At 38.1% G+C, this 24,536-nt stretch overlaps 1 protein-coding gene across 1 annotated transcript; it reads left to right on the top strand.

Moving 5' to 3' along the window:
• The first annotated feature begins 489 nt into the window (after positions 1 to 489).
• Positions 490 to 23,320, top strand: LOC140235057 (syntaxin-binding protein 4-like). The gene is made up of 22 exons (XM_072315094.1): positions 490 to 527; positions 1,650 to 1,741; positions 2,578 to 2,676; positions 3,680 to 3,749; positions 5,566 to 5,640; positions 6,592 to 6,701; positions 7,535 to 7,640; positions 9,422 to 9,551; positions 10,279 to 10,385; positions 11,089 to 11,570; positions 12,048 to 12,158; positions 14,753 to 14,955; positions 15,868 to 15,964; positions 16,749 to 16,876; positions 17,510 to 17,617; positions 17,852 to 17,917; positions 18,546 to 18,734; positions 19,947 to 20,072; positions 20,628 to 20,671; positions 21,082 to 21,227; positions 22,218 to 22,275; positions 23,186 to 23,320. Exons 1-22 carry the CDS (start codon positions 490 to 492, stop codon positions 23,283 to 23,285), a joined length of 2,685 nt encoding a protein of 894 aa, XP_072171195.1. The 3' UTR covers positions 23,286 to 23,320.
• Positions 23,321 to 24,536: the final 1,216 nt, after the last annotated feature.

Below are 24,536 nucleotides of genomic sequence, written 5' to 3'. Positions count from 1 at the left end.
ATGTTTCGCAGAGACTGCGTCTGGCTTCACGGATATGGCCACGGAGGAGAGCGATAACATTAAAATAGGTAAATAAATAAATCAAAGACTCCTCCGGACAGACGAATCTTTCTGTCTACAGTCTAGTGCAATACATGCCTTCACATTTGATTTTCTGTGGTAGCTGTTTTCATAACTATCTAGTGCATCTCTATTCCAACAGGTCTACAACAAACCAGCTAGAAAAGGTTCTATGCCCAACCAGGCATGAATAGTCTATTTATTCGGCTTCAATTATCAATGTCCTTTTCACCTCATGATTAATGATCACAGACACTGTCAGTAGTGTACTCTCTACAGTGCTCAGTGCGTAATAAATTTTACCACTTTCATGTAGTGTCCTAACTTACAACTTTACATTATGTACACAACTTTACATTATGTACACATATTGCACTATAGGTATGGAAATGAAGATGTCATTGTTTCTGTGTGTATAACAGGTCTGCAATGTCAGAAGCAGTGACTCTGACGGACGCTGAAATAAGGTATGTGTGAGATATTCTTGGCTATTGCTCTGAATTCTTGTCTCAAATCAAACTATTGTTAGTGGCAAATCTTTTGTGAGGTTTTTATTTTCACTGATTAAAAAGAAAAGAAGGGAAATTGAATTTGAAAACTGAACAACCAGCCAAAATAATGCCCTCAAGTTACAAAGCACAAAGTATAAAATGGGAGTGATTTGCAATGTTTGCATGTACATACATGCAGCATACATGTTACAGGCAGGCAGCAGCTGTCTATGGATCAGATACCAAGCCCACTAGCAAAATACAGAATGCACATGTGCACCCATATACTGAGGGTATGCAAAAAGTATGATATTTGCTGTATTGCCAATTCCACCACCTGCCAAGTTGTGGAATATGCCCAGAAATATTTGCCATCTGCAATGTTCACATGAATCATATGATAACTCTTAGTTTCAGTTTATGGTAATAAAACATTTTGATGCTATTACATTGATGATGTGAAGTGGAGTGCAAAATATTTCTGTAATTCTTGTACTCATTTTTTTTTTTTTAAGCTTAAAAAAAAACAATTACTGTCAAGCATCTCTGTTGGACATTGTCTGATTGTCATAATATGGATACAAAAGTAATTGAATTCTCCTCTAGCTTTTTAATGTATACATTTTTATGTTACTTTTTTTTTACTAACTTAACTATAGTGTTTGATAACTCATCCTAACTGTTGATTCAATTAAGTAAATTACAATTCTCACTGCAGTGTTGAGTTAGCTACGAATGATTCACTCCATGTTGGAAGAATGAACCTTGTTTGCTGCCTTGTCAAAGAGAAAAAAAAAAAAGAAAAAAAACTGAAGCTGTAAGATCTGAAAAGAACTATTGGTTGTTTTGTATGTTTTCATTGACTTTCCCTATGTTCAGCTGTATTTAGTGATTGACTTAAAAATTGATTGCTTGGTAAATATCAATATCATATGTGGACATAATAGTTTTATTTCCTATTTAGTAATTGTTTGAACAGTTGATTGATTCATTTATAAATCATGTGTATGGATATGATTACTCATTAATTAATTGATTGATTGACATTATGAATTAATTCATTTAAAATGTTTCCATGAAATTGTGCAAATATTACAGTGCTTTGGAGAGTTCTACCTCCCCAGCTCACAGTCCTCAACACTTTGAAGAGACAGACACTATTCACTTCAGTAACTGCAAGACTGGGCTTGGTAAGTGTGTGAGGTGCATGCTCAAGCTCACTCATATATATTATTAGTGAGATTTGTGGGAGGCAGATTGTGGATAGTTGAAGCAATAAATCATCAACACTTACTCATACAATGTGTATAATACAGCATTGGTTTCCTGTCAGATTGAATGAGAGCAAAAAATAATATTGTGTTTTTTAAATGCATGTCATTCACTTTGTCGAACGGAATAAATCTCCTGTACTTGTCAAAAGCTATGGTAGCATTTCGTGGTTTTGTTATGCTGCAAACAACTTAATTGAGTTTTGTATGATTTTGTAACATGAAAACTAGTATGTGTCAATCCTCTATGCCTCCATAGATTTGATGTTTCACTTTATTACTTATCATTGTTTGAACTCAAAAGATGCTGATTAGATAAAGGGAATGTGGTATTTTTGTTCTGAAATTAATTTTGAGAGTGGTAACTCTTTGTGTTCAACTTTGTTGCAGAGATAATGTTTCTCTGTCACATGGAATGTAAGAGATAAAAACATACTTTCCTGTAGTGGAGCATGCTTATCATATGACTAGTCAATCACCTTATCAGATATTCCAATATTTTTCCTGTTGTCAATATCTATGGCCACACTAAGTGAAAAATGTCGAGTTACATTGTATTTGTACATGTCTTTAAATAATGTTGCAAATTCAGGATCATTTTCATTTTGTAATATTATTTAATATATAAGTAAGGTGGTGTGTTTATCATTTTTTGGTGCTAATGCTGATAAAATGTAAAATGTAAAATGTTCATACATGTGACTGTTGTTCTTAAACTTCTTTTGTAAATCTGTTGTGCGCTCTCAACTCTGCAGGGATCAAGATTGTTGGAGGGAACAGTGAAGATTTAGGTGATAATGACTATGGGATCTTTGTGAAGAGAGTCATTCCAGGTGGATTGGCAGCTGAGAGTGGTAAGTGTGAGCTTGTCAATTTATATATCATGAAAATGCCTTTTGCAAAAATGCTGAAACTGTTGTGTCTTGCAATGAGATTTTACTTCAAAGAGAATTTGTTTTTTTTTTTTTTTACTGGAAGCTATGTATTCAAGGTAGTAGATCAGCAGAAATGTCAGAGAAATTATAAGTGATGAAAAAGTTGCGATTTCACGAGTGTCAGAAACCATCATTACATCTCAATTTTTTGGACCAAAAAAAAAAAAGGAAGGAAAGTTTAGTTTAATAATTTATGTGTTATGGGAAAAATCAATTCCCTCTATTTTTGTGGAAAATCAATGTCATAGTGTTCTTAGAGCATCTTTGGTAGAAATATGGAAGTGTATCTGAGTATCCAACTACTTTGAATCATGTGCCAAAGACTTAAAAAAAAAAAAGGTGGCATTATACCTTATGTTTGATGACTAAATGAAATCAAGTGGTCCCCTGTATTTTTACCTATTTTTTTTTTGTTTTTTTAAACAAACTTGAACTTGTCCACTTCTGTGTTACAGTATACTGTTCATTTTATGAGCTTTTCTTTCTGTGTTAAATTTTCGTAGACATCCTATAGACAGCAACTAAATGTAATTGATTTTGTCCAGACCCAAGTACGAAAGTATGTTAAAAGGGTCAGCAATATAATCCAATTATAGAATAACTACCACATTTCTCTAGTAACAACATTAACAACAACAAGAGCAAAGAGGTTAAGGTAATGTGCCTGCACAGCTGTGCCTAAAGAGCAAATTTGCTCTCATATCTATTATGTAGATAGCATTTGATTGTATTGGTTGGTGATAACCCAAAGTATGATGATGATGATGATGCTGATTGTGATGACGGTGATGATGAATGTTAATCATCATCACCATCATCGTCGTCATCGTCATTCACCATCATCACCGTTTCATCATTTGCTAGGTTTTTTTTTTTTTTTTTTCTTACATTAAATCATTCCTTTTTGTTACAATCAATTCAGGTCGACTCCATGATGGGGACCAACTTCTCAGTGTCAACAAAGAGAGTCTGCAGAAGGTATCCAATGAAAGGTAAATAAACTGTGAATGCCATTGGCAATCATGTGTTCGCACAGCCCATAGTGAATTGTGCCTTTGGTTCTTACTCACAGTGAATTTGTGTGGACTACCTATCTGAACTCAAGGTTCCTGTAATCCCCCGACATTCTTGATTAAAGGGGAAGGCTAGTAACTGATCAGTGGGAATCAGTGGAAATGCTGGGAGATGATTGTTCCAATCCTTATGGGATTCATTCAAGAGTTCATTGTATATCTATTGTTGTGTGAAAATGATTTGCTTCAGAACGGTCTCATATTCAAGTAATGTGCAGATTAGTGCTCCGTCACTGACCAGGGACGCTAACCTGGAAGCATTAAACTGCACATTACTTTAATATGAGACCATTCTGAAGCAAATCATTTTCACACAACAATAGATATACAATGAACTCTCGAATGAATCCCATAAGGATTGGAACAATCATCTCCCAGCATTTCCACTGATTCCCACTGATCAGTTACTAGCCTTCCCCTTTAAGAATGCAAATCTCATGCATACTCTTACCCCTTCTGAAGATCTTGACCTCCTCAAAGAATTTGTCCTGAGGCCATAAAGCCACAGTAGTGCCTAATGTGTGCAAAATAGACTCCACTGACTTCTATGCAATAATGACTGTGAGGTAGGTCTCTTAGAGATGTTCAGTCACTCAAGAACTGACCATAAATCTGAATTTTTATGAATAAATGGGTCCACTGGGGGAAAAAATAAAACAGATGGCTGAAGGTGGAAAATGCAAGGAAGAATCTGTGCACATCTTAAAGGGAAGATAAACCCCAAGAGCAATGTGGATTGAGTGAAAGCAACAACATTAGTAGAACACATCAGTGAAAGTTTGAAGAAAATCGGACTATCGATGCAAAAGTTATGAATTTTTAAAGTTTTGATGTTGGACCGCTGGATGAGGAGACTACTAGAGGTTATGACGTATGAGTGGACAACAATACCAAGAAAATATAAAGAAAATTCTGCAAAAATCCATTTTTCATGAAAATTACAAATTCCATCAACTTGATGTTGACATATGTTAAGGGTAGCAATTATTGCCCCTGCTTTCTGAAAGCGGTTGGTCCATTGCTCTTTCATAATTCTAGAAAAGTGAATTTTTGTTGAATTTCCTTTATATTTTCTTTGTATTGTTGTCCACTCATACGTCATATCCTCTAGTAGTCTCCTCCTCTAGCGGTTCCAACACCAAAACTTTAAAAATTCATAACCTTTGCATCGATTGTCCGATTTTCCTCAAACTTTCACTGATGTGTTCTACTAATGTTGCTGCTTTCACTCAATCCACATTGTTCTTTGGGTTTACCTTCCCTTTAATGTCTCTCTTCAACATCAAGATTCTGTTTGACTTGTGATTTGAGCAGTGTGTTATACAAGTGAATGCCAATGAATTTCTGCAATGAAAATCTCCTCTTTTCTGTCCGTACATGTAGCTGTTACTAGCAATACTATTTCACTGACATTTCATGATGTTCCTACGCAAGCTTGACAGTTACGGGAGATACAACTACCCTTGGCCACCAATGCTGAAGTAACAAACATGTAGAGGTTATTTTGCTGCAATAGAGAGCAGAAGATAATCTGCATTCCTCAGCCGTAATTCCAGAGCATTTGTACCAATCACAGCAAATTAAGCTCATTAGCAAGTGTGCTGATTAGTGCACAAAGCATATTTCAAGCTGTGCTTAATAAGTATTATATGTGTAAGAGAAGGAAAAGGCCATTCAGGTTTAAGAGCATGTGCAGCTTGTTGATGTTATTTTCTCATGTTTATATTTTGCTCAGGGCTGTTCAGCTGCTCAGGAGTGCATCAGCCTCAAATCATGTGACCTTGGTTATCGCAAGAGGACCGTTCACATTGTAAGTTTATCCCTGTGGACTCACTGTAAATGGGTACAGACAATTCCACACTTCTGTTGAAACCCACCTAAACCCAGACAAATTTTTATCACACCATGTTTAAAATGTTCCTATATTTCTCAAATATGTTGATTTTGAAACAGATTTCTTTAAGTTTAGTCTTATTTCTCTCAAAGTATGTTTCAATTACTGTACTGCCCTCTAGAGGTATATATTACATGCAGTAAAGATCAGATTGTCAGACTACAGTTTTGTTTTCATAATGTTAACTTCATCATTAATGTCATTTGCAAAGCCGCCCTAGTTGAATGATATGGCAGGGCTCCAGAGAGCAGCATCGCCTCATGGAAAACAAATATGTTTGGAGCTCTACCATAGACTATCACTTTGAAATCTAAACAGAAATTTTACAAGAGGGATAATTTTACAGTTTTGAATCTGATTTTATTTTGTTTTGTGTTTGTTCAGTTGGGCATTGGCAAGGTAATATAACAACAAAGATAAATGTCATATGGTGCAAGAATCTTTGAAAACATTCCACTATCCAGTTTAGGTCACAAGTTAAGATCATAATATATGGTTTCATGATAACCATAAAGTTACTTTCTTCATTAATGTGGAAACAGCAGGACTTGCAGAAATCAATTTTACTCTATCATCTTCTCATCGCATTACATGTAGCTTAATGTCGAATCTAAATGAAATGTTCTGTTCGACTTGAATTGACTCTGTAAAAGTGAAGTCATGACATCAGAGTTTAGAAGACACTTAATTTCAATAGCGTGACCTCTTAGAGAGAAAGTTGCTCATAATAGATTGTATTCTGTCATCAATTTCTTCTCTTGAGAAATGTAATGTTTGTGTAAATGACTTACACTTATACACCAAAGAGGGCTCCAGTAATGTGGTTGCAGGATAATACCATGATTTTTGGGATGGCTTTTGTCTCAGGAGACGCTTTAAGCTGCTGCTGGAGAACCAGCTAGCCAGGAGATCAGGCTTAGGTTCCTCCAACAGTCCATCATCAACATCCGGGGCATCAAGTTCACACAGGTTGCTATGTGAGTTACCATGATGATACCGTACCTCTTGTGTGCATTTGCTTTTAACCCATTGAGGACAGGCTGATATTGCTACAACACACATTTCCCATAGATGCCTGCCCGAGTATACTCGGGACTTGTCTTCAATGGGTTACTAGTAGGATGTTATCTTTTGGCACGATTATTATTATTATTTATTTTTTTCCAGTGCACTCTCGATAAAAAACTGACTAGGTGGGTATTGTTATTGTTTCTACAATTCATCTTCATGTTTCCTCTTATACACCAAGTCTCAGGATCAGGTGCTGCTGCTAGAAGTGAATTTTAACCATGGTCTCATAGATACAGCAAAGATATTAGCATGCTTTACAGCCAGAGAAAGAAAAAAAAAACAAAAACAAGAAAGCCCACATCTTCTGTTGTGACACAAACAACTTCCACATGCAAAGATCATATAGATGAATATTGATTTGATTAATTTGATTTGATTGACTTGAGTGTGTGAAGACAGTTTCAGATAAAATATTTTTTTATCTTCCTGTTTCAACTATCTTTTCTAGTTCTATTCTTGACCCTTCATAATATGACTGGTAGTGTTCCCTGAGAACTGCACTTTGCATCTTCCAAAAAAAAACCAACAAAAAACTGACAACCAGAAATAACTAGTCATTCAAAATCTTTTACTGCCCCAAGCTGTGATAGCCATGCAGCTAATTTCAATCCTGTATTTGGCATAGATAAGGAAAATATAAACTGCTGAGAGTGTGGGGATCCAGTTACAACTTCCAGTTTGTTGTTGAATGTATCATTGAATATGTGGTTCAAATATTTATTACTGGATCTCTATGCAGATCCTGGTTTATCATCCAGGGAGGGTTCCCAGGCCACGTCCCCAACGTCCAGCGTAGAGTCATCAACGTCTGCAGCCACTGACCACTCGGACATTGATGGACCTAGGTAGGTGTGATTCTCACTAATAAGTCAGGATCACTAGTTCTAAATTTCATACTTTTTAATTCAAGATCATTGTAAGAGTTTGACATTGTCTATTTGAGTTGTTTTTTATCACATTAAGTGTGATTTTTGTCAGATTGGTCATTATACAAACCTTAACTTTACAACAAACAAACTGTGCATTTGCTTCTCTCAGTGAAAATGAATAGTGCAGCAATTAGAAATGCAAGGATTAAGGAGAGAGAAAGAGTGTATGAGGTGTAAATGCATCGTTTGGTCTCTGGGAGGATGACGAATATTACAGAAGGGGAAACAATGCACTGTGCCACAAGTTAACTAGTTGTGCATGTACAGTAAGTGGGTGAATAGGTTACTGTACAAATGAGATTGCCACGCTGTAAAAGTAGTTCAATAAATCCCAGAAATACATGGTAGTCGAGGAAGACAAGTTACCCCAAATGAAACCAGTAAAAGAAAAAGAAACCCCACCTTAAACCCAAGCAAATTGGGACAAGTGATTGGAAACTCATTGTCATTATAAATTAGAATGCTCGAGTCGCAATGACCTCTGTAGACATAGTGTAAGAAATGCCTTTATTAGACACTTATGATAGACTCACAGACTATTACCAATATCTTACTTTTATGTGACATTTTGATAGCATCCAAAACATTTTTCTTTAAGTTTCCATCAGTAGTCATACTCATCTAAATCAATCACAAGTCATCACCTTGAATGAGTAGTCTCCACTATAGTGTGCAATGTACAGTGGGAGCATGTATTCAAAATGTCTTCTCTGTGTTTCTATCAATGAAATATCTAGTTCAGACAGTATTCATATGAAAATTCCTACTGCAGGGTGGTAGCTCATCAAGTGAGGGGAATTATTGAGAGCGTCAAGTCCCCTGCTGCCTCTGATGCCTCCTACGGCAGCATCACCAAAAACAAAAAGGGATCTAAAAGTAGCACCAGGGCCCCATTTCATAAAAGATGTTAGGATAGCAACTCTTGCTGGAATGGCAACTTCCAATAGTATACAAATAATGAATATTTATGAGTGCAATGGACAGAATATTTCATGAGGTGAAAAATGAAATGATCCATTCAATGAGGCGCAGCCGAGTTGAATGGATCAAACATTTCATCTTTCACCGAATGAAATATTCTGTCCATTACACGAATGGAAAAACATTTATTATTTGTTTTATATATCGCCTAAAAATAGATCCATGTCATTTGATGTTTTATTAACTGAGAAACAAGAGAGACACTGAGATCGCGAGAGTGCAGTGCTCACTGAGCGCTATACGCTGGCGCGCTGTCGCATACACACGTAGTGTGCCAGGCTCTCAGCGAGCGTGCAATGGAGCAAATCGTATGGATCCAAAACTGCACAGTAAATGGAGCCACAATTGCACGGATGATGACGTCAGAGTGAAATGGGCCGAATGATCAATGTTAAACAACCAATCAAATGACAAGGATCTCCTCAGACGTTATATAACAACATCTAATCAGGAAGCTGGATTCTCGTCGTTGCCATGACAATTGCCATTCCAACAAGAGTTGCTATCGTATCAACTTGGATACACCTCCATACAAGCTTTGGAGAAAATAGGTCTAGAAATGTGCGTGATGGAGTGCATGAAAGAGACGTAACATGGTGGGTGCCTATGGCCCTGTTAAAGGCGTAATATTCGGAGCAGCATCACCTAAAGTAATGCTGTTTCAGGATGCGGGAATGTGCAGTTAATGTTTACTCCTCCCATCTCACTTATTGTAGGAAACAAGTCTTGCAGATTGTAGTCAGCAAAGTGGTTGGACTAGGCCTGGACCTGATTGGTGGGACCAATAGGCAGGAGGGACCTGGTATCTACATAGACCAGGTCCTGGCTGGAGGTGACTGCTACCTGGTGAGTTGGAGAATGGCATCAGTGCATAATACACATTATGCCCTGTGTATACTGCAAATTTTCAGGGTACAACAACTGCCATAGATAACATGGTTTTGTTATGATATGGAATATGCCATATATTTTGCAGTTGTTTCATCTTTGTGAATTTCATGAGTTGACTGATATGTGCAAAATTAACCCTTTTAGTGTCCAGGCACTTAGTTTAACTTGCCATCAGTGTTCAGTAATCCCTCCAAGCTTAGCCGAATTGCAGTAACAGCTGTACATTAACAAGCCCACTCAGATGCAGCAATGTGCCTCAGTCCAACAAGAATACCAAGATGGCACTGTAGGGATTAGGGGCAGTGGGTAATCTCTATTAATTTAATGATTTCTGAATAAACCATTATGAGGTGCTTTAGAACTACTACTATAATAACACTGTATGATTCATACATGTACACTGCACTGCCACAAGTGAATATAGTTTGCAAAATACTTCAAATTACGTCAGTTACTCTGTGTTGTCAGTTGCATTTCATCACGTCTGCATATTAAGTAAACCTGTACAAGTTGGTTGGTACTTTCTGGAGCTGCACTTTTCTTGTTTTTGGTGTAGTGTGGATATGCATTGTTCAGGGTCCTGTGTTTTGGTCATTAGGTCTGTTAATGTTTATTTGAACCCTTAGATCAAAGGTTCTCTCATTCTGGTGCAATTATTTCTGAAACTCTGTTTTGTCTGAAGGATGGCCGAGTGAGGGAGGGGGATCAGCTGGTTGCTATCAACGACCAAACCTTGATTGGGGTCACCCTTGAAGAAGCCCTGGCTGTCGTCAACAAATTCAGCCTCAGGTAGAGTGTGCAGTCATGAGAGTAGAAGATATATAAGGAGTTTAAATGCAAAACCCGATATATCCAACTTTGTCAATTCGAGTTTGAATTTGAAGCTACTGAAAATCAAAGAAGATACTTACGATACAAGTTCTAATAATATCTTCAAAAATATATACATAATATTATATATATTTTTTTGGAATGTAACAAGTGCAGTATCATTGAAAAGATTTATTTTTTTTTCCTGAATTTGATAATGACTGTAGAAAATATTGAAATTGGCTTTTAATCTATTCTTGCGTTCAAACTCTTCAAATATTTGTGAAGAGCATTGAAGATCTGAAATTTATGCTTGGTAGAAAACAAAGAAATATTCCTTTTCACCGTGTACTTGATTTTGGTGAGAACAACATTTATAACTTTGAAGTATCAATACAATACAAATTTAGTGTATTGAAACTTATGGAGATAGTTTTGACTGCTTTTGCGGTGAAGAGTAGGAAAATATATGCACTTATTGTAGTTATTCTTTGTTATGGTATTCAGAATTACTGGAATGTAAGTGATTGATATAAAAGGTTATGAACTCTGGTCATTTTTAGCGATGCAGATCTATCATTGAACGGGATGAAATGTTTTGTCACATAGAGTATAAAGTATAAACGTGTCTCATTATCCCCTTTGGCTGTTTGTTTTTTGCATTTTCTTTTTTCTCTTCCAGACCAGACTTGAATTCAGTGACAATCTCCTACATTCCCTGCACCAGAACTCCAGTCTCCAAAGACAGAAACTTTACCCCCAGCTCACACCCCTCTGGAACAAGCCAGTCGGTCAGCTCGCCCCAGTCGTCCCCTCAGCCTTACCCTCATCATCCCTCCCTGCAACTCAGTAGAACGCTCCCACAGATTCCAGCCAATCAGAGGTCGCGGGTTCTTCAATCATCCACACTCCCCATGCCCCACTCAGCATCCCATGCCAGGGGCAGTAGGGGACTTGACGCTCTCAATAATTCCCCTCACTTGATGAGCTACCCCCCTGCTTCACAGTCCAACATCCCACAGCAGAGTATGTCCACAACACACTCATCGGAATCCTCCACTATGGGTGCAGGGGTGCTGCCAGAAAGGAGGTCTCCAGCTGTAGGTCAGCCTGCACAAAGTCCCTCCACTCATCAGGTTGAGATCAACCCGTTCCCACAAGGTAGATATTGAAAGCCAAATTAGTATTGTACTGTGCAAGCTGTTTTTTCTGCGAGGGTTTAAATAATGCGAATTTTGCAAATCACATTTGGATCGCAAATTTAACAACACGCTAAAGTGTCACCATGCGATAGGGTAATAATGCATTTATGTTAGCATCAGCGTCATTCGCGAAAACAACATCTCCCAAAAATGTCTGTGACCTCCTCATTCATGAAAATATCTGTACATGAAAATAACAGCTTAACCCATTGAGGACGGGCTGACGGGCTGAACACGCATTTCCCATAAACACTTGCCCGAGTGTACTTGGGACTCGTCCTCAATGAGTTAAGTATGCAGTAATTCACTACATCTCTCACAATTTATGCTCAGTCTAGGGAAGATGCATGTTAATGAGCGTATGTTACACAAAGTGCATGTTTTATGCGAAATATATTCCTGTCATCTTTTCTTTTGTCTACCTCCCATGTTCCTGTAGATGATGGTCCAACCAAGATGGCCCCACTGTCCGCCCTCCCACCCCATCTCCAGGGGGGTGTGTACATGGAACCAAAGATGACATCGACTCCAGAAGGAGGTGCAGTGAATGGTGAGTAGTGGCTGCTGTCAACCCCTTTCCAGGCATCATGCATTTACATCATACATTTTTATGTACCAATCCCAGCATTCACAAAAACACAAATGCCCATAGTGTAATGAACACAAACAAACTAACAAAAATAAGAAGAAAGATAGGGAAGAAAAATCTGAGATGATTCTAGATGAAGGAAGACATTTTCAATGGATAGAAGATTGTAGTATACATATCTATAATATGTGACCCGCGACAACGGTTTCAGGCAAAAGTCACAAGAGCAAATTCCCTCCTAGGCGGGGTACAAAGATTTTGACCACTATTTTTGTCGATTTAGGTTTTTTGCAGAAATCGAATCTTTGATATGTTTTCTACATCTACGCTAAATTTTATAGCATAAGACTAAGTTTTTCCTATCGAAAATGGAATTTTAAGCACCCTATGTTAGATCGCACTCGTCAGTTTTGAGCTTCTTTCGAACGCTGCGCCAATACCCCAAGCGTTGCTACGGCGCAGGGTCTCGCATGCGATTGGCTGGTACGTCGCATACATTTACATAATTCGGCTTTCGGAGACACCAGTTGCAGCGTTTGGGGAATGCTTTGTCCACGCGTGCACGATTACATGCTCCATTGTTCTTGCTATAGTGGTTTCTATACGCTCGCTCTGTAGTGCATGCTCTTCGTTTGGCTTTCTATCCAAACTATTCTACCGCAATGTTCGACAACGGAAGTGAAACAAAAATCATGACATAACCGTGTGAAAAGAAAACTAGATACCCCTCAAATTTGTCTACTTGTACATGTAGTAAAAATTATGACAGCAGACTGACTCAATGGAAGGGAGATGAGAGGAAAGGAGCGGTCACATGCGACTAATTATATTCAACTACTACACGTCATAGATCGCATCAAACTAACGAGTCGTGTTTGTTTGTTTTAATTTAAGTAGCACCACCGAACAAAGCAACATATGTATGTCTTGTAAAAGCAAAACAAACAGGAAGCGTGACCCTTGCCAGCACTGAAAATTTTCTGCCTTCAAAAGGGTCGCCAATGATGTAGACAAATCAACCACAATGAAAACGCGATTTGTAAATATGTGGATTCGCCACCGCTCCTGTTACATGCACAATATACATGGTCATGGCGTGTGGATCCCATTGCGTAATGCGTGCACCAAATACACATGTACATGTACACCATACAGCTGTACGTGCAATTATCGTATTCGCCATCTTGAAAGATGTACTGTAAACAAACCCGAGCGAAACGCATTGTTTTTCGGCTCCATACGCTGAGCTCCGAGGAAGGTGCCCGAGAAATTTGACTCTCTCAGTGAGCCAATCAGAAGGCGATGTGGTTGCTAGAGACGGAGCTTAACATCGATTGGCACCATCGTACGGATGGGTGATTCTCCCCTCACATCGCCGCTCCGACATTGTCTTTGAGAAAGAGGTGAATCTTCAAAGCCTGTTTTCTCGCAATTTTGTCAAGCTGACATCTTAAAAAGTGCATTTTATTTCTCTTTCTATGCCCACTTATGGTGCCGTAGAATGCAAGTGTTTTATATCAATGCAAAGCTTAGGAAATGGGCAATGGGATGCAGTGAAAAAATGAATTTTCAATATTTCCGACTTTTGCCTGAAACCGTTGTCGCCGGTCACATATATTTATGTCTACATTATGTTTATATCACATTGTACAATCAATGGTTCCCTGTATGACTGTACATTTTTTTTCTCATGTAATCTACAACTTGAAAGCTACCACACACTGAGTTCAAGTTATCATTGGGAGGTATAATAAAATGATGGTGTAAATGAATGCAGATCTGTAAGTGAGACATTTGCCCATATTCCAGAGAATCCTGATGCTGCTAATCTGGTAGAAGTTTGTTTGATGCCCACGGTATTATCCTCCTGGTGTTGTTTCCTGTAAATGAACTATTCTTCACTGTAAGTCACAAAGTTGCCAGTTAGTACTGCATGTCCAAGTTCAAATGACATACTGTATAAGCCATCTATGTTGCGGTGTTGTTATTTTTGTGAATTTTGCAAGTTTTGTGCTATTTGTGACTTTAACATCCCACGAAAATATAAACTCTGATCCAAACATGAATGTGATGTGCACGCAGACATTTTTCCATTCATTACTGTACTCCACGGTGGCGAATTTAATCACTCAAGAAATTATGGGAAATACCCGATTCTAGAAAAATTAAGAGTGGCTAAATATATGGCTTGTACAGTACTGGGCACTGTTTCATAAAGCTGTTCTTAAAGTTACTTAACAAATGATTCAAATATGGCAAGCCAAGTCGGTTTCCTAATCATTGTTGATTTAAATAGCTAAAGTTGAAATTTGCAGATAATGATTATTCTTACATTTTAATCACGTTTTTAGTCGAATATGAATTTTTTTGTCCCAATATAGATGAAATATTGACATACAGTTGTACTTTGTTAAAACATAAGGAAAAAAAAAATGGGCACACATTTTGGCACTTCATATTCTAGTTGTTTGTGAAGTCATGCATAACTTTACAAACAGCTTTGTGAAACAGGGCCCTGGTCTACCACTGACTTAAACTCTCTTCTCTCAACCCAGGTCTTCCAGGCAGGCAGTCTGTACCCATCCCTGGAGGCGACCCCTCCCCCGTCCTACCCCCTTACAACATCAGCCACTACACCAATCCCCCCATCAGCTCCTCCCAGTACAGCTCCCCTACCCACAGCCCCTCGCCCCACCCTAGAGGCAGGCGGCTGTCCATTGACCCCCAGATCAGACTACGCATCGACAAGCTGCAAGTGGTAAGGACCGATCCGGGATTTGGCTTCTGGTGGGCATTTCACGAAGCACTGGACAAATTTGATCTCAGCCAATTAGATGCAAGGATGTAGCTCGTAATTGTTTGTCATCAAAAAATATCTGACAAAACACTTCATGAAAAGCCTCCAGATCATCTTTGTAAATCAAAGCGGAATGATGATGTTGCAAAGTCCAGTGGTTTCAATATCTCAGTAAAGTCATAGTTTTATTATGGTTTATGTTCCCCTAAATGATGCATTGTAGGGGTGTGCCTATCTAAGGCTACATCCCAATATGCAAATAATGTTTGGTTACATTTGAATATAATGAGACTGCAGTGTTAAAAAAGACAGTGTTTACTTGTAGAATCAGTCCTAAATTTGGCCATAAAAGTCTCCTTGATTTCTTCCATGGGGAAGGACTCATGAATTTCAGTCTGAAGGCAAGTAATGTATCAAGTTGCCCAGCATGTCTTTTCAATGATGTCCAAAGCCTACTGGGTATTTCTCAAGAATTTGATTGTGAATTGGTACTCTCGGCATTGCTGCTATGGAATAAATTACGGTCAAAGTGATTTTTGTTTCCACAGTGCATGATGAAGCGAAATGCAGTTATGTTAACCCAACAAGGCTGTTATACATCACATTTCCCATAGACATCTGCTGAGTATACTCAGGACTAGTCTTCAATAGATTAAATGAAAGAAGATGTTCTTCTTGACAAAAGAATGATGTCTACAGCCATTGCTGGTAAATACAAATTTGATATAATGCCTGTTGGACCTCACCACATCTGTCAATGTTTGTGTTGTTGTTGTTTGATACATTTGTGTGTGTTTCATGCAAATAGTTGAATACACACACACAGTTACCAGCACTATTTTGTCTTCCCTTCTCTATTTTGCTTCTCACCAGGCCCTAGAGTACCTGGGAGTCCACCCAACAGCTGAGCAGAATCGGGAGCTGGAACGGAGGCTGAGTATCGACCAGGACGGCATGGTTCCTTATGGAGGTGAGAATGTTATGCCACAGTCACAATTCCATGCTGAAATCTGACCAGTTAGGAAGCACCATCAACTAATATAAAGGAAATGATAGGGCAATGGAATTAGGTGTTTAAAACACAGTATTATTCTGAAGTGAATGGAATTGGATGTCATAATGTGTAAAATCTTTAGCTCAGGAGCAGAACTCAGAGCTTATGAATGTACTGTACATGTATTTCAATCCTTTGATAGTATCATAACATCAACAAAAGTAAAGAGGAAATTTGCAAACATTCATACATACAATTGTAGTCAATTATTATGGAGTACATGTATAACTATAGAGATGTCTATTGTGTACAGACTATAATTTGTGCCTTACATGTGACTGTGTGTTTTTCTAAAGTCTTGCAGAGCATTCATTACTCTGCCATTTTTTATGTACATTGTACTTTGAAAACGAATGACCAGAAAATACAAAATTACATGAGTGCCAACATGTCATTCATGCATAATAATTTGCAAAAACAAAGATGACTCTTTTGTTGCACATTGGCAATGAATGAAGAACTAACTAGTGCAAGGAAAATAACATGCGGATTTCACAGAGTGAGTATGGTAAAAGATACTTCTTAGGTTTTCTTCTGGGTATGATGTGAAGTGTACAATTTTCATTTGGTAGTAATGCTATACCTGTGGGTATTGTAGATACACCAAAAAGTTATTACCATATCATGCTGTCAAGTAATTGCTCTTAGAAAACCCAATAATCATCCAGCTTCTATGCAACCTGTATCCTTCCCCCACCAGAGTTTGTTGCTGTTGCTAAGCAGCTGTTCAAGATGCAGCTCAATGATACCAAAGTGGGTTCAGCATCAGTGACCCACAGCAGCTATGACGTTACAGACTTTGCAGAGCCGCCCCCGTTCCAACCCCAGGTTGGTCATTTGAATTTCCTTCTGTCAATGATGAAATGAAATTGAAAATGAAATGAACTGATCTGGAATGAAATGAAAATGAGCCACCCCCGTTTCAACCCCATATTGGTCATTGGAGAATCATCTTATCTCTTTATGAAATGAAATGAAATGGACAAAAATGAAATTGAATTAAATGAAATGAAAAAATAGATAAATGCAGTGAAATTAATCCTTGCAGTCAAATAGTTCTTGTTCCTTTTTTTTCTCTCTCTTATTACTTTAGAAAATCTGGAATTCAAATGATATTTGACATCATGTGATATTCAAATGATATTTGACATCATGTACATCATGTACATCATGATATTTTGATTATCTGATTCTGGTGTCATTCTGCCATGATGTCTGATTATCTAACTTTTGTGAATGCTATGACATGAGTTTTTTTTTTTTTTTTTTTTGTGAGACAGCCTGTTATAGACATTTCAGTGTTAGGATGTTTTGAATGAGTTACCATGCACTATGGGATTTTGAAATGTCAGGTTAGAAGGCAGAAGGGAGGTCAAGTATTCACATATACAAATATATATATAGAGAGAGGATCATATGGAATATGAACATATATATCTCTCTTCTCTTTCCTTGACCCAGGTACCAACTCCTCCTCCGATACCTGCGACCACCATCCTTCCAATCCTGGAGGTTGAGAGACTGAGTAGAGAGAGGGATGACGCTCGGCAAGAGACAGAGAGACTCAGGGTGAGGATGGAATACAAACCAATCATTCGGGGACTCATACAAGTACACACATACACTTTGTGCATACAGTGCAGATTATTCCAGACATACAGCTGCACAGTAAAAAACATATTTTGGCATTGTTACATATTCTTATATTTATTAATCTAGACATTGACATACAAATTGCATACAAATATATAAAGAGAGAAAAGTGAATCTTCTTATCACTGTTATTTATTTAATTTTTTTCAGCTTCTCTTGTTGGAAAAAGATCACTCATTAAATGCCGTGGAAGAAGAACTGCAGAGGATCAGAAAGGTGAGCGTGGTCTTTAATTAGTTTTCCAGAAGTTACGGTATTGCTGCATTGATAGTGTATATCATAAATGTAACATGGCATCTTACGGATGGTTTACTACCTGGTCTTAATCACGTACATCACTGCATTATCTGAATATCTTGTCAAATTTTGTGCAATCCTCTCATATACTTTCACATAAAGGGCATAGTAGCTTGATAGATTTGCAACCTTGTGTCTTCTATAGTGAGAGTACAGGAGACGAAGGCATTCTAATTGTGAATTTGCAGTGTATCTGTGCACTGAATGTGCAGACCATTAATGTAGTGAATTTTCAGTGCATTAGTGCAGAGCCTCAGTAGTGCATAAGTGTACATGTAGTGCATTTGCAGTGCATTGAATGTGCTGTTAATCCCAAGTTATATTACTTCTCATTTCTATGGCAAAAAGGTAAGAAATTTCTGTTCCCACCCTCCTCCCCCCCCCCCCAAAAAAAAATGCCTTTTTAGCCCTCAGAATACCACAATGCTGGTATACAAGGTTGGCATTCGTGGGTGTAGTGCATTAGCAGTGGTGTTTAAAGTTGAACTATAATAGTCAGAGTAAGGTGTTAAGTTTCTCTCTCCCTTTGTTTCTGCCTGCCTCCCAGCAAGCACAGTCAGCCATCCAGGAGAGCCGGGCACTCAAGTCCCGGGTCCACCTGGCCGAGGTGGCCCAGCAGGAGGCCCGCAGCATGGAGCTGGACTATGAGGAGGTGGTCGTCATGTTGGAAGAGGAGCTCAGTCGACTCAGGACCAAGATCAAGAGGACCCCGCCCCGCCAGTCACCCCAACCACCGGTATGACATGTTAAAGGGATGGTACAGTATTGGTGGAGATGAGAATTGGGCTTTCAACTTTTTGCAAGATACCAAGAAAACACTTACGATATAGTACAGAATATACCATTTTAAGAGGAATTCAAAGTTTATTTGATGAAAATCAGGTTTGGAATGACTGAAACATCCAAAAACAAAGTAAAACAAATTGATCGTAAATAAAGTGTGGGTCCCACACTTTATTAGGATCACTCTTTTTTGGATATCTCAGCCATTTCAAAACCAATTTTCATTAAATAAATGTTGAATTCCTCATAGAATTACATGCTCTTTCATATTTCATAAAGAGGTTTCTCATTATCTCACCTAAAAATGCTAGAAACCTGAAATTAGGTCTCAACCAAAACTATACGATCCCTTTAACCCCAGCGAGTATCAACTCCCTCCTGACCCCAGTTGAAAGTGGACCATGCTACTGTTAGAATCTAATTATGTATTCAGTATTCTAATCTGGTTTACAACCATTAAAGCATAAGCACGATAGGCCTACAAGTGTATTGATAATGTCCTTGTCATTTGTTATCATTCTACTGATCAGTAAGATGTCACTTTTAATCAGCTTACTTTAAATATCAACGAAAATATATTGCAGAATACATGTGTCTGTTTATGTCAAATAACCTCCAGTTGAACAAGGCACCGTAAAACTTGTGCTGCCTCAGGCAATGGACTTTAAGCTATCCTTAGGCTGTGTGTTTTGTATTTTTTATGGTACATATTCCTTAATCTCTGTGTAAAAACATACAGGTTGAAATAGCTGTATTTCAATTTACGTGTATCATCATAGTTTTACTCTTATGGATGATTGATTGCTCTGACCCAGGCTTATCTCTCACGAGGAAATATAAAATGATGAGGAGTCATGTACAACTGGGTATGTACAATGTAGGTGAAAGATTTGAAGTATGCGATCAAGCACCCTCAAATTGCTCGTGTAATACTAGCGTATCTCCCAATATCAGTCTGTTTGTTAAGATGTTCTGTTCACTTGTTTCATTATAAAACCATCAGGATTTCTAGACACAAAAACTGAAGACACACATCAGTTCTACTCCCAACCTCCCAAACCCCAACCCCAACCCCTCCAAATTATCCCCGTGTTGTAATCTCAAGGATCCAAGACTCCTGGAAGAATCTTCATCCTTATCATCTTTTCACTTTGTTGTCTAAAAGATGCCAGGCCCAGAGGCATCTGAGCTGCAGAAGCGTCTGGCAGTCCTTGGTTGTGAGCTGAGAAAGACGGAGGCAGGCAAGAGGACGTATGAAGTGGCCACGGACAAGCTGCTGAACTTTGCTGAAGTAGGTTTCGTAATAAATCTTAATATGTTTGAAAAGAATTGGCCAATAAGCTGCAGCAGTGTTTTATGACCCATCTGTCCTAACTACTTAATATCTGATATGTTGTGCGGGTTGTCTGGATTTTACTGCTGGGTTCTGTATTTCCTTTGTTTTCCAGTCAGTGTTTGCAAAGGTTTGCTTCATTAATCATTTGCACACTTTAAGCCATTATACAAAATGTAACATGTAATCAATCTGAGCTGTTTTTTTCTTTTATGTCTACATTTTAAATTTCTTAAAGTGTTTAGCGTAAGAAATTATTGTGTTTATGAATAAAGGATAAAATGTAAATTTCCTCCATGTCTGCTTAAATCCAACACAGAGGTGAATGTGGGGATGTATATTCCACATGTTCAATTATTTCAATCTCTAACTATACCACTTCTTCTTTGACAATTGTGACAATCGGATGCTTCCAGCTTTCTACTGTAATCGAGGTTACATTGCAGTATCCATACACGCATTGTACTAGTCTCAATGTCTCATAGGGTGTCTGTATTTTCTTTATTCAATCAGATGGTTCATGAACATCTCACAGATAGTCCAAGTGGAACGCTGAGGTAAGCTGATATTAAGAGAATCTAGCAACCAAACTGTGTGCTTGACCGTTATCAGACAGTGATACACCAAGAGAGCAGCTCAATAAGATTTTCTGAAGGAGTGAAAATAACATCTTTATCACATTCTTCGAGTTTCATGCATTGCACCAGTGGTTCAAATTGGGTTGAGGAGGGGGGGGGGGGGGAGGGGGATGAGGAGGGGGTGGGGGAGGAGGGGATAAAGGGATGGAAATTTTGCCACATGAAGATAATTCAACAAGAAAACTATGGTTACAAGTGTTTTTGATCCTCTGGAAATGCATGTATTATGATTTGTATAGAGATTTGGAAATGATCTTGCCATGGTAGCGCATGTATGCCAGTGGACAGACTCACCATAACAAACTTTTCCATGGATGTCTTGCTCACAGTAACCGCCAGAAAGGTGAGAGTGCAAGGAGGGGGACTAACGGCTTCCGACCCCCTGGTTACCTGGCCAGGCACAAAGGACCAATCAACCTGGCGTCTGAGGCTAAAGAGATTGTCAAAGCCGTCAAAGCACTCATGGAGTCAGAGCGTGAGTAGCAACCACCCTCGACCTCATTATACTTGTTTTGTTGTACAGTAGGATTGGCTGACTACAATGAATTAAGACACCTGTGTATCTGTACAGGAAAACCTCTCTGTAATAAAGTTTGCCAATGGTAGATTTTAACTTGTTTAAAACTCAATCTCTTTAAAGTTTTTGTAAAACTCAGCACATTGGGGTCTCTTTTTGTCACTTTTCATTAATAGTAAAGTACTAATGAAATAGGTATCAGCTAAATACATCGTACAGTATGATGGAAAATCAGGACCACTGAAATCACCTTCTTACATACAGTGCACGTCGTATTAAATATGTAAATGAGCTTGTTACAATGTGTAACAGGATTTCTCCATATTTATATTGCATATGATATAAAGTAAACTTATGCAACCAGTTGTACAGTGTACATTATGACTCGTTCAGTTATTCTATCTTATCGCTCTGTGTCTATCTGGGTGTTGTATGACTGAATAAACGGTGTGGCAAGCAAACATGATACATACAGTATTTAATTTACCATAATGAAACACTAACTCCATATAAACACTGTATACTGATTCTGTGAAAGGAATACAAGTGAACAGATGTTGAAGGAACTTTTATAGTGCTTTCTGAAGTCAAGCCAGTAACCTTATGAGCTTGTGAAAAATTAAGACTAACGCAATACGCTAAATGTTTAGTATCTATAATCATGTGAAGTGATAATGATTGTTATTCATACAAAGATTATCTATGGAAGTACAAATACAACTGAATGCACACATATCATCTAAAATTTCACAGAATGAACTTTGAATCTCTGTAAGTTTGACATTTTTCCCAATTTGGGCCTTTGCTAATCATCCTTCCTTTATAATGCAGGAACCACTGTAAGTGTAAGATAGTAGAACGTTCAAGGTTTACCACTATGAAATGTGTCAGTGGTTTACACTTCCTTTCTTTGTTGCTCACTGAATATTTGATGTTTCATCATTACAGCTCTGCCAAATGGCTGGGAAGAAGCCTATACTTCAGATGGAACAAAATACTTTTTGAAGTAAGTTAAATCATGTTTATGAGTCACTAAGTCAAATCATATTCTGCAAGGAAAAAATTTAATGACTGATATAAATGCACCATTGATATTTTACACAAAACTTATGTCCTTGAAACTCTTTGAATGAACTTTGAATCTCTGCCAAATGGTGCATGCTTTCGTAACTCCTTTTTTATCTAAAATAATTTTCCACATGTGGATATCAGGAATGTGGTTTACTTCAAGTCAGTTTTATGAAATGCTCTGTAACTGTTTGAAACATTCTGAAGTATATCTTACAAACAAAAAGACAGACAGACTGAAATAGGGACTTACATTGTAGCCTCCAAGTATAGGGTCCTTCATACAGAGCAAATATCTGCATGTTAAAATAATGAGGTTCGTATGATGTAGATATTCACAGCTGTCAATGCTTCCATGTTGTGATTCAGTTTGCCAAAGTTTGCTTGTATCATCACATAAGATGACAATGGTGATGATGATAAATAAAAATTATTTCAATGAAGACAGTGACAAAGATTATGATGGTAATGGTAATGGCAACAATGATTTTATTAAACAACGAAAATACTTATCGTTGCTGGGGTGACAAGACCTTGTATCTGCAATTTTGGTGAAAATGACTTTTTTTTTAATTGATAGTCAAATAATGGGTTAAGTGATGTCCTGTCCAAATCCCAACTGTCTTAGTCCAAAAATGAAGCCACCACGACATGTCAAAGGAAAGGCTATCCCATTCGCCATAGTGCTTTGGCCGCCATGTTTTTTGGCTCTCCTGAACATTTGACATTTTGTAGATACGAGGTCTTGTCACCCCAGCGACGTTTTAATGGTGGTGGTAGTGACAGTGAACACTTTGGAAGATGGTGCTATTAATCATACATGTAATCTTGTGCAATTTTAATTTCAGTCACTTGACCCAGAGTACAACGTGGATCCACCCGTCTTCCGGTGTCAACCACCTCCCTTCCATCGAGGAAAGAGACGACCTGCCCGAGACCAGAACATGACATTCTTAATGATGGAGAGATGGCACTGTTCTTCCACAGTGAAGATTCACCACATAAATTTAAAGTGTTAACAAATCAATTTTCTCTTGTACATGTATTCTGTGTCAATCCTCATATCAGTACTACGTTTGGGATGTGTGTTGTTTTCTTGTTGACCAAGACTTGATTAACTGCGACTGGTGAATAGAGCCAGTTTTAATTGAAGATTTTTTTCAGACAGTACAAATTTCTTACACCTTGTTGGTAACACCTTGCTCGACAGTGATGCGTATGTGTATAATATGTCAACCAGTTCATTTTATGGGTATAGACATGGACTTTAAGGCCTTTAGTTTTACACTGTAAATGTATTGTGTAACATGCAGTTAAGGAGTGTTGTCTTGAAAAAGGGGATGATAAGTGTGTGTCTGTTTATCAAGCGTGCTAAATATAATTGAATGTACTAATTTTGGTGTGACTGTATAACATCGTTGTCATGCTAGTCTCTCTCAAGCATCATGTATCAAAATCTTTTATATAGTTTACAGTCTCCATTATGTAAATCTTGTACAGTAAACACTACAGTGTTTTGTGCCCACTTGCTCTTCATCAGACCACAAACCATTTCAACATAAAGTATTGTAAGCAAGCTTTTCCCTCTGAATCCAGAACCTCATTATGAGGAAGTCAGAAATAGCGAGATACCCGATATGGTAACAAAATGATTTTGTACACTGTACATGTAGGCCCCAATCCTTTTTATGCCTCAGCCACGAAGTGGTGCCGGAGGCATTATGTTTTCGGGTTGTCCGTCTGTCCTTCCGTCCGTCCGTAATGAATTTTGTGGACAGGGTAACTATCAATACCTTTTGAGGTATCCTAATGAAACTTGGCATGTATGTGTATTAGGGGGTGAAGTTGTGCCTATCAACTTTTGGGTGCACATGCTCAAGGTCAAAGGTCAAAAGGTCAAGGTCAAATACATAAAATTTCACTATTTCCACCATATTTATGCAATGCCTGAAGATATTTTCTTGAAACTTAGTGTATACATGTATTACCCAATTAAGATTCTCTGATGAAAGTTTGGGTCGTGAGGTCAAAGGTCAAAGGTCAAATAAAAATATTAAAACTCCACCTTTTTTCTGTGTACCTTGGAAATTGTTTAAGATATCTTCATGGAACATAGTATGTATACATGTACAGTTGAACCTCTCGTATCCGGACAAGTCGGGAGCGGGGCTCATCCGGATAAGGGATTGGGCCGGATAC

This window comes from Diadema setosum, chromosome 11 (genome assembly GCF_964275005.1).
Source record: "Diadema setosum chromosome 11, eeDiaSeto1, whole genome shotgun sequence".
Lineage (NCBI taxonomy): Eukaryota > Metazoa > Echinodermata > Echinoidea > Diadematoida > Diadematidae > Diadema > Diadema setosum.
Note: the sequence above shows the minus strand (reverse complement) of the source record. Positions and strands in the feature narration are given on the sequence as shown.

Coding starts and splice junctions, on each gene's coding strand:
- LOC140235057 (XM_072315094.1), top strand. CDS start 490: ATGTCAGAAGCAGTGACTCTGACGGACGCTGAAATAAG. Junction 528..1,649: donor CTGACGGACGCTGAAATAAG/GTATGTGTGAGA, acceptor CAAATATTACAG/TGCTTTGGAGAGTTCTACCT. Junction 20,672..21,081: donor AGTCCAAGTGGAACGCTGAG/GTAAGCTGATAT, acceptor TCTTGCTCACAG/TAACCGCCAGAAAGGTGAGA.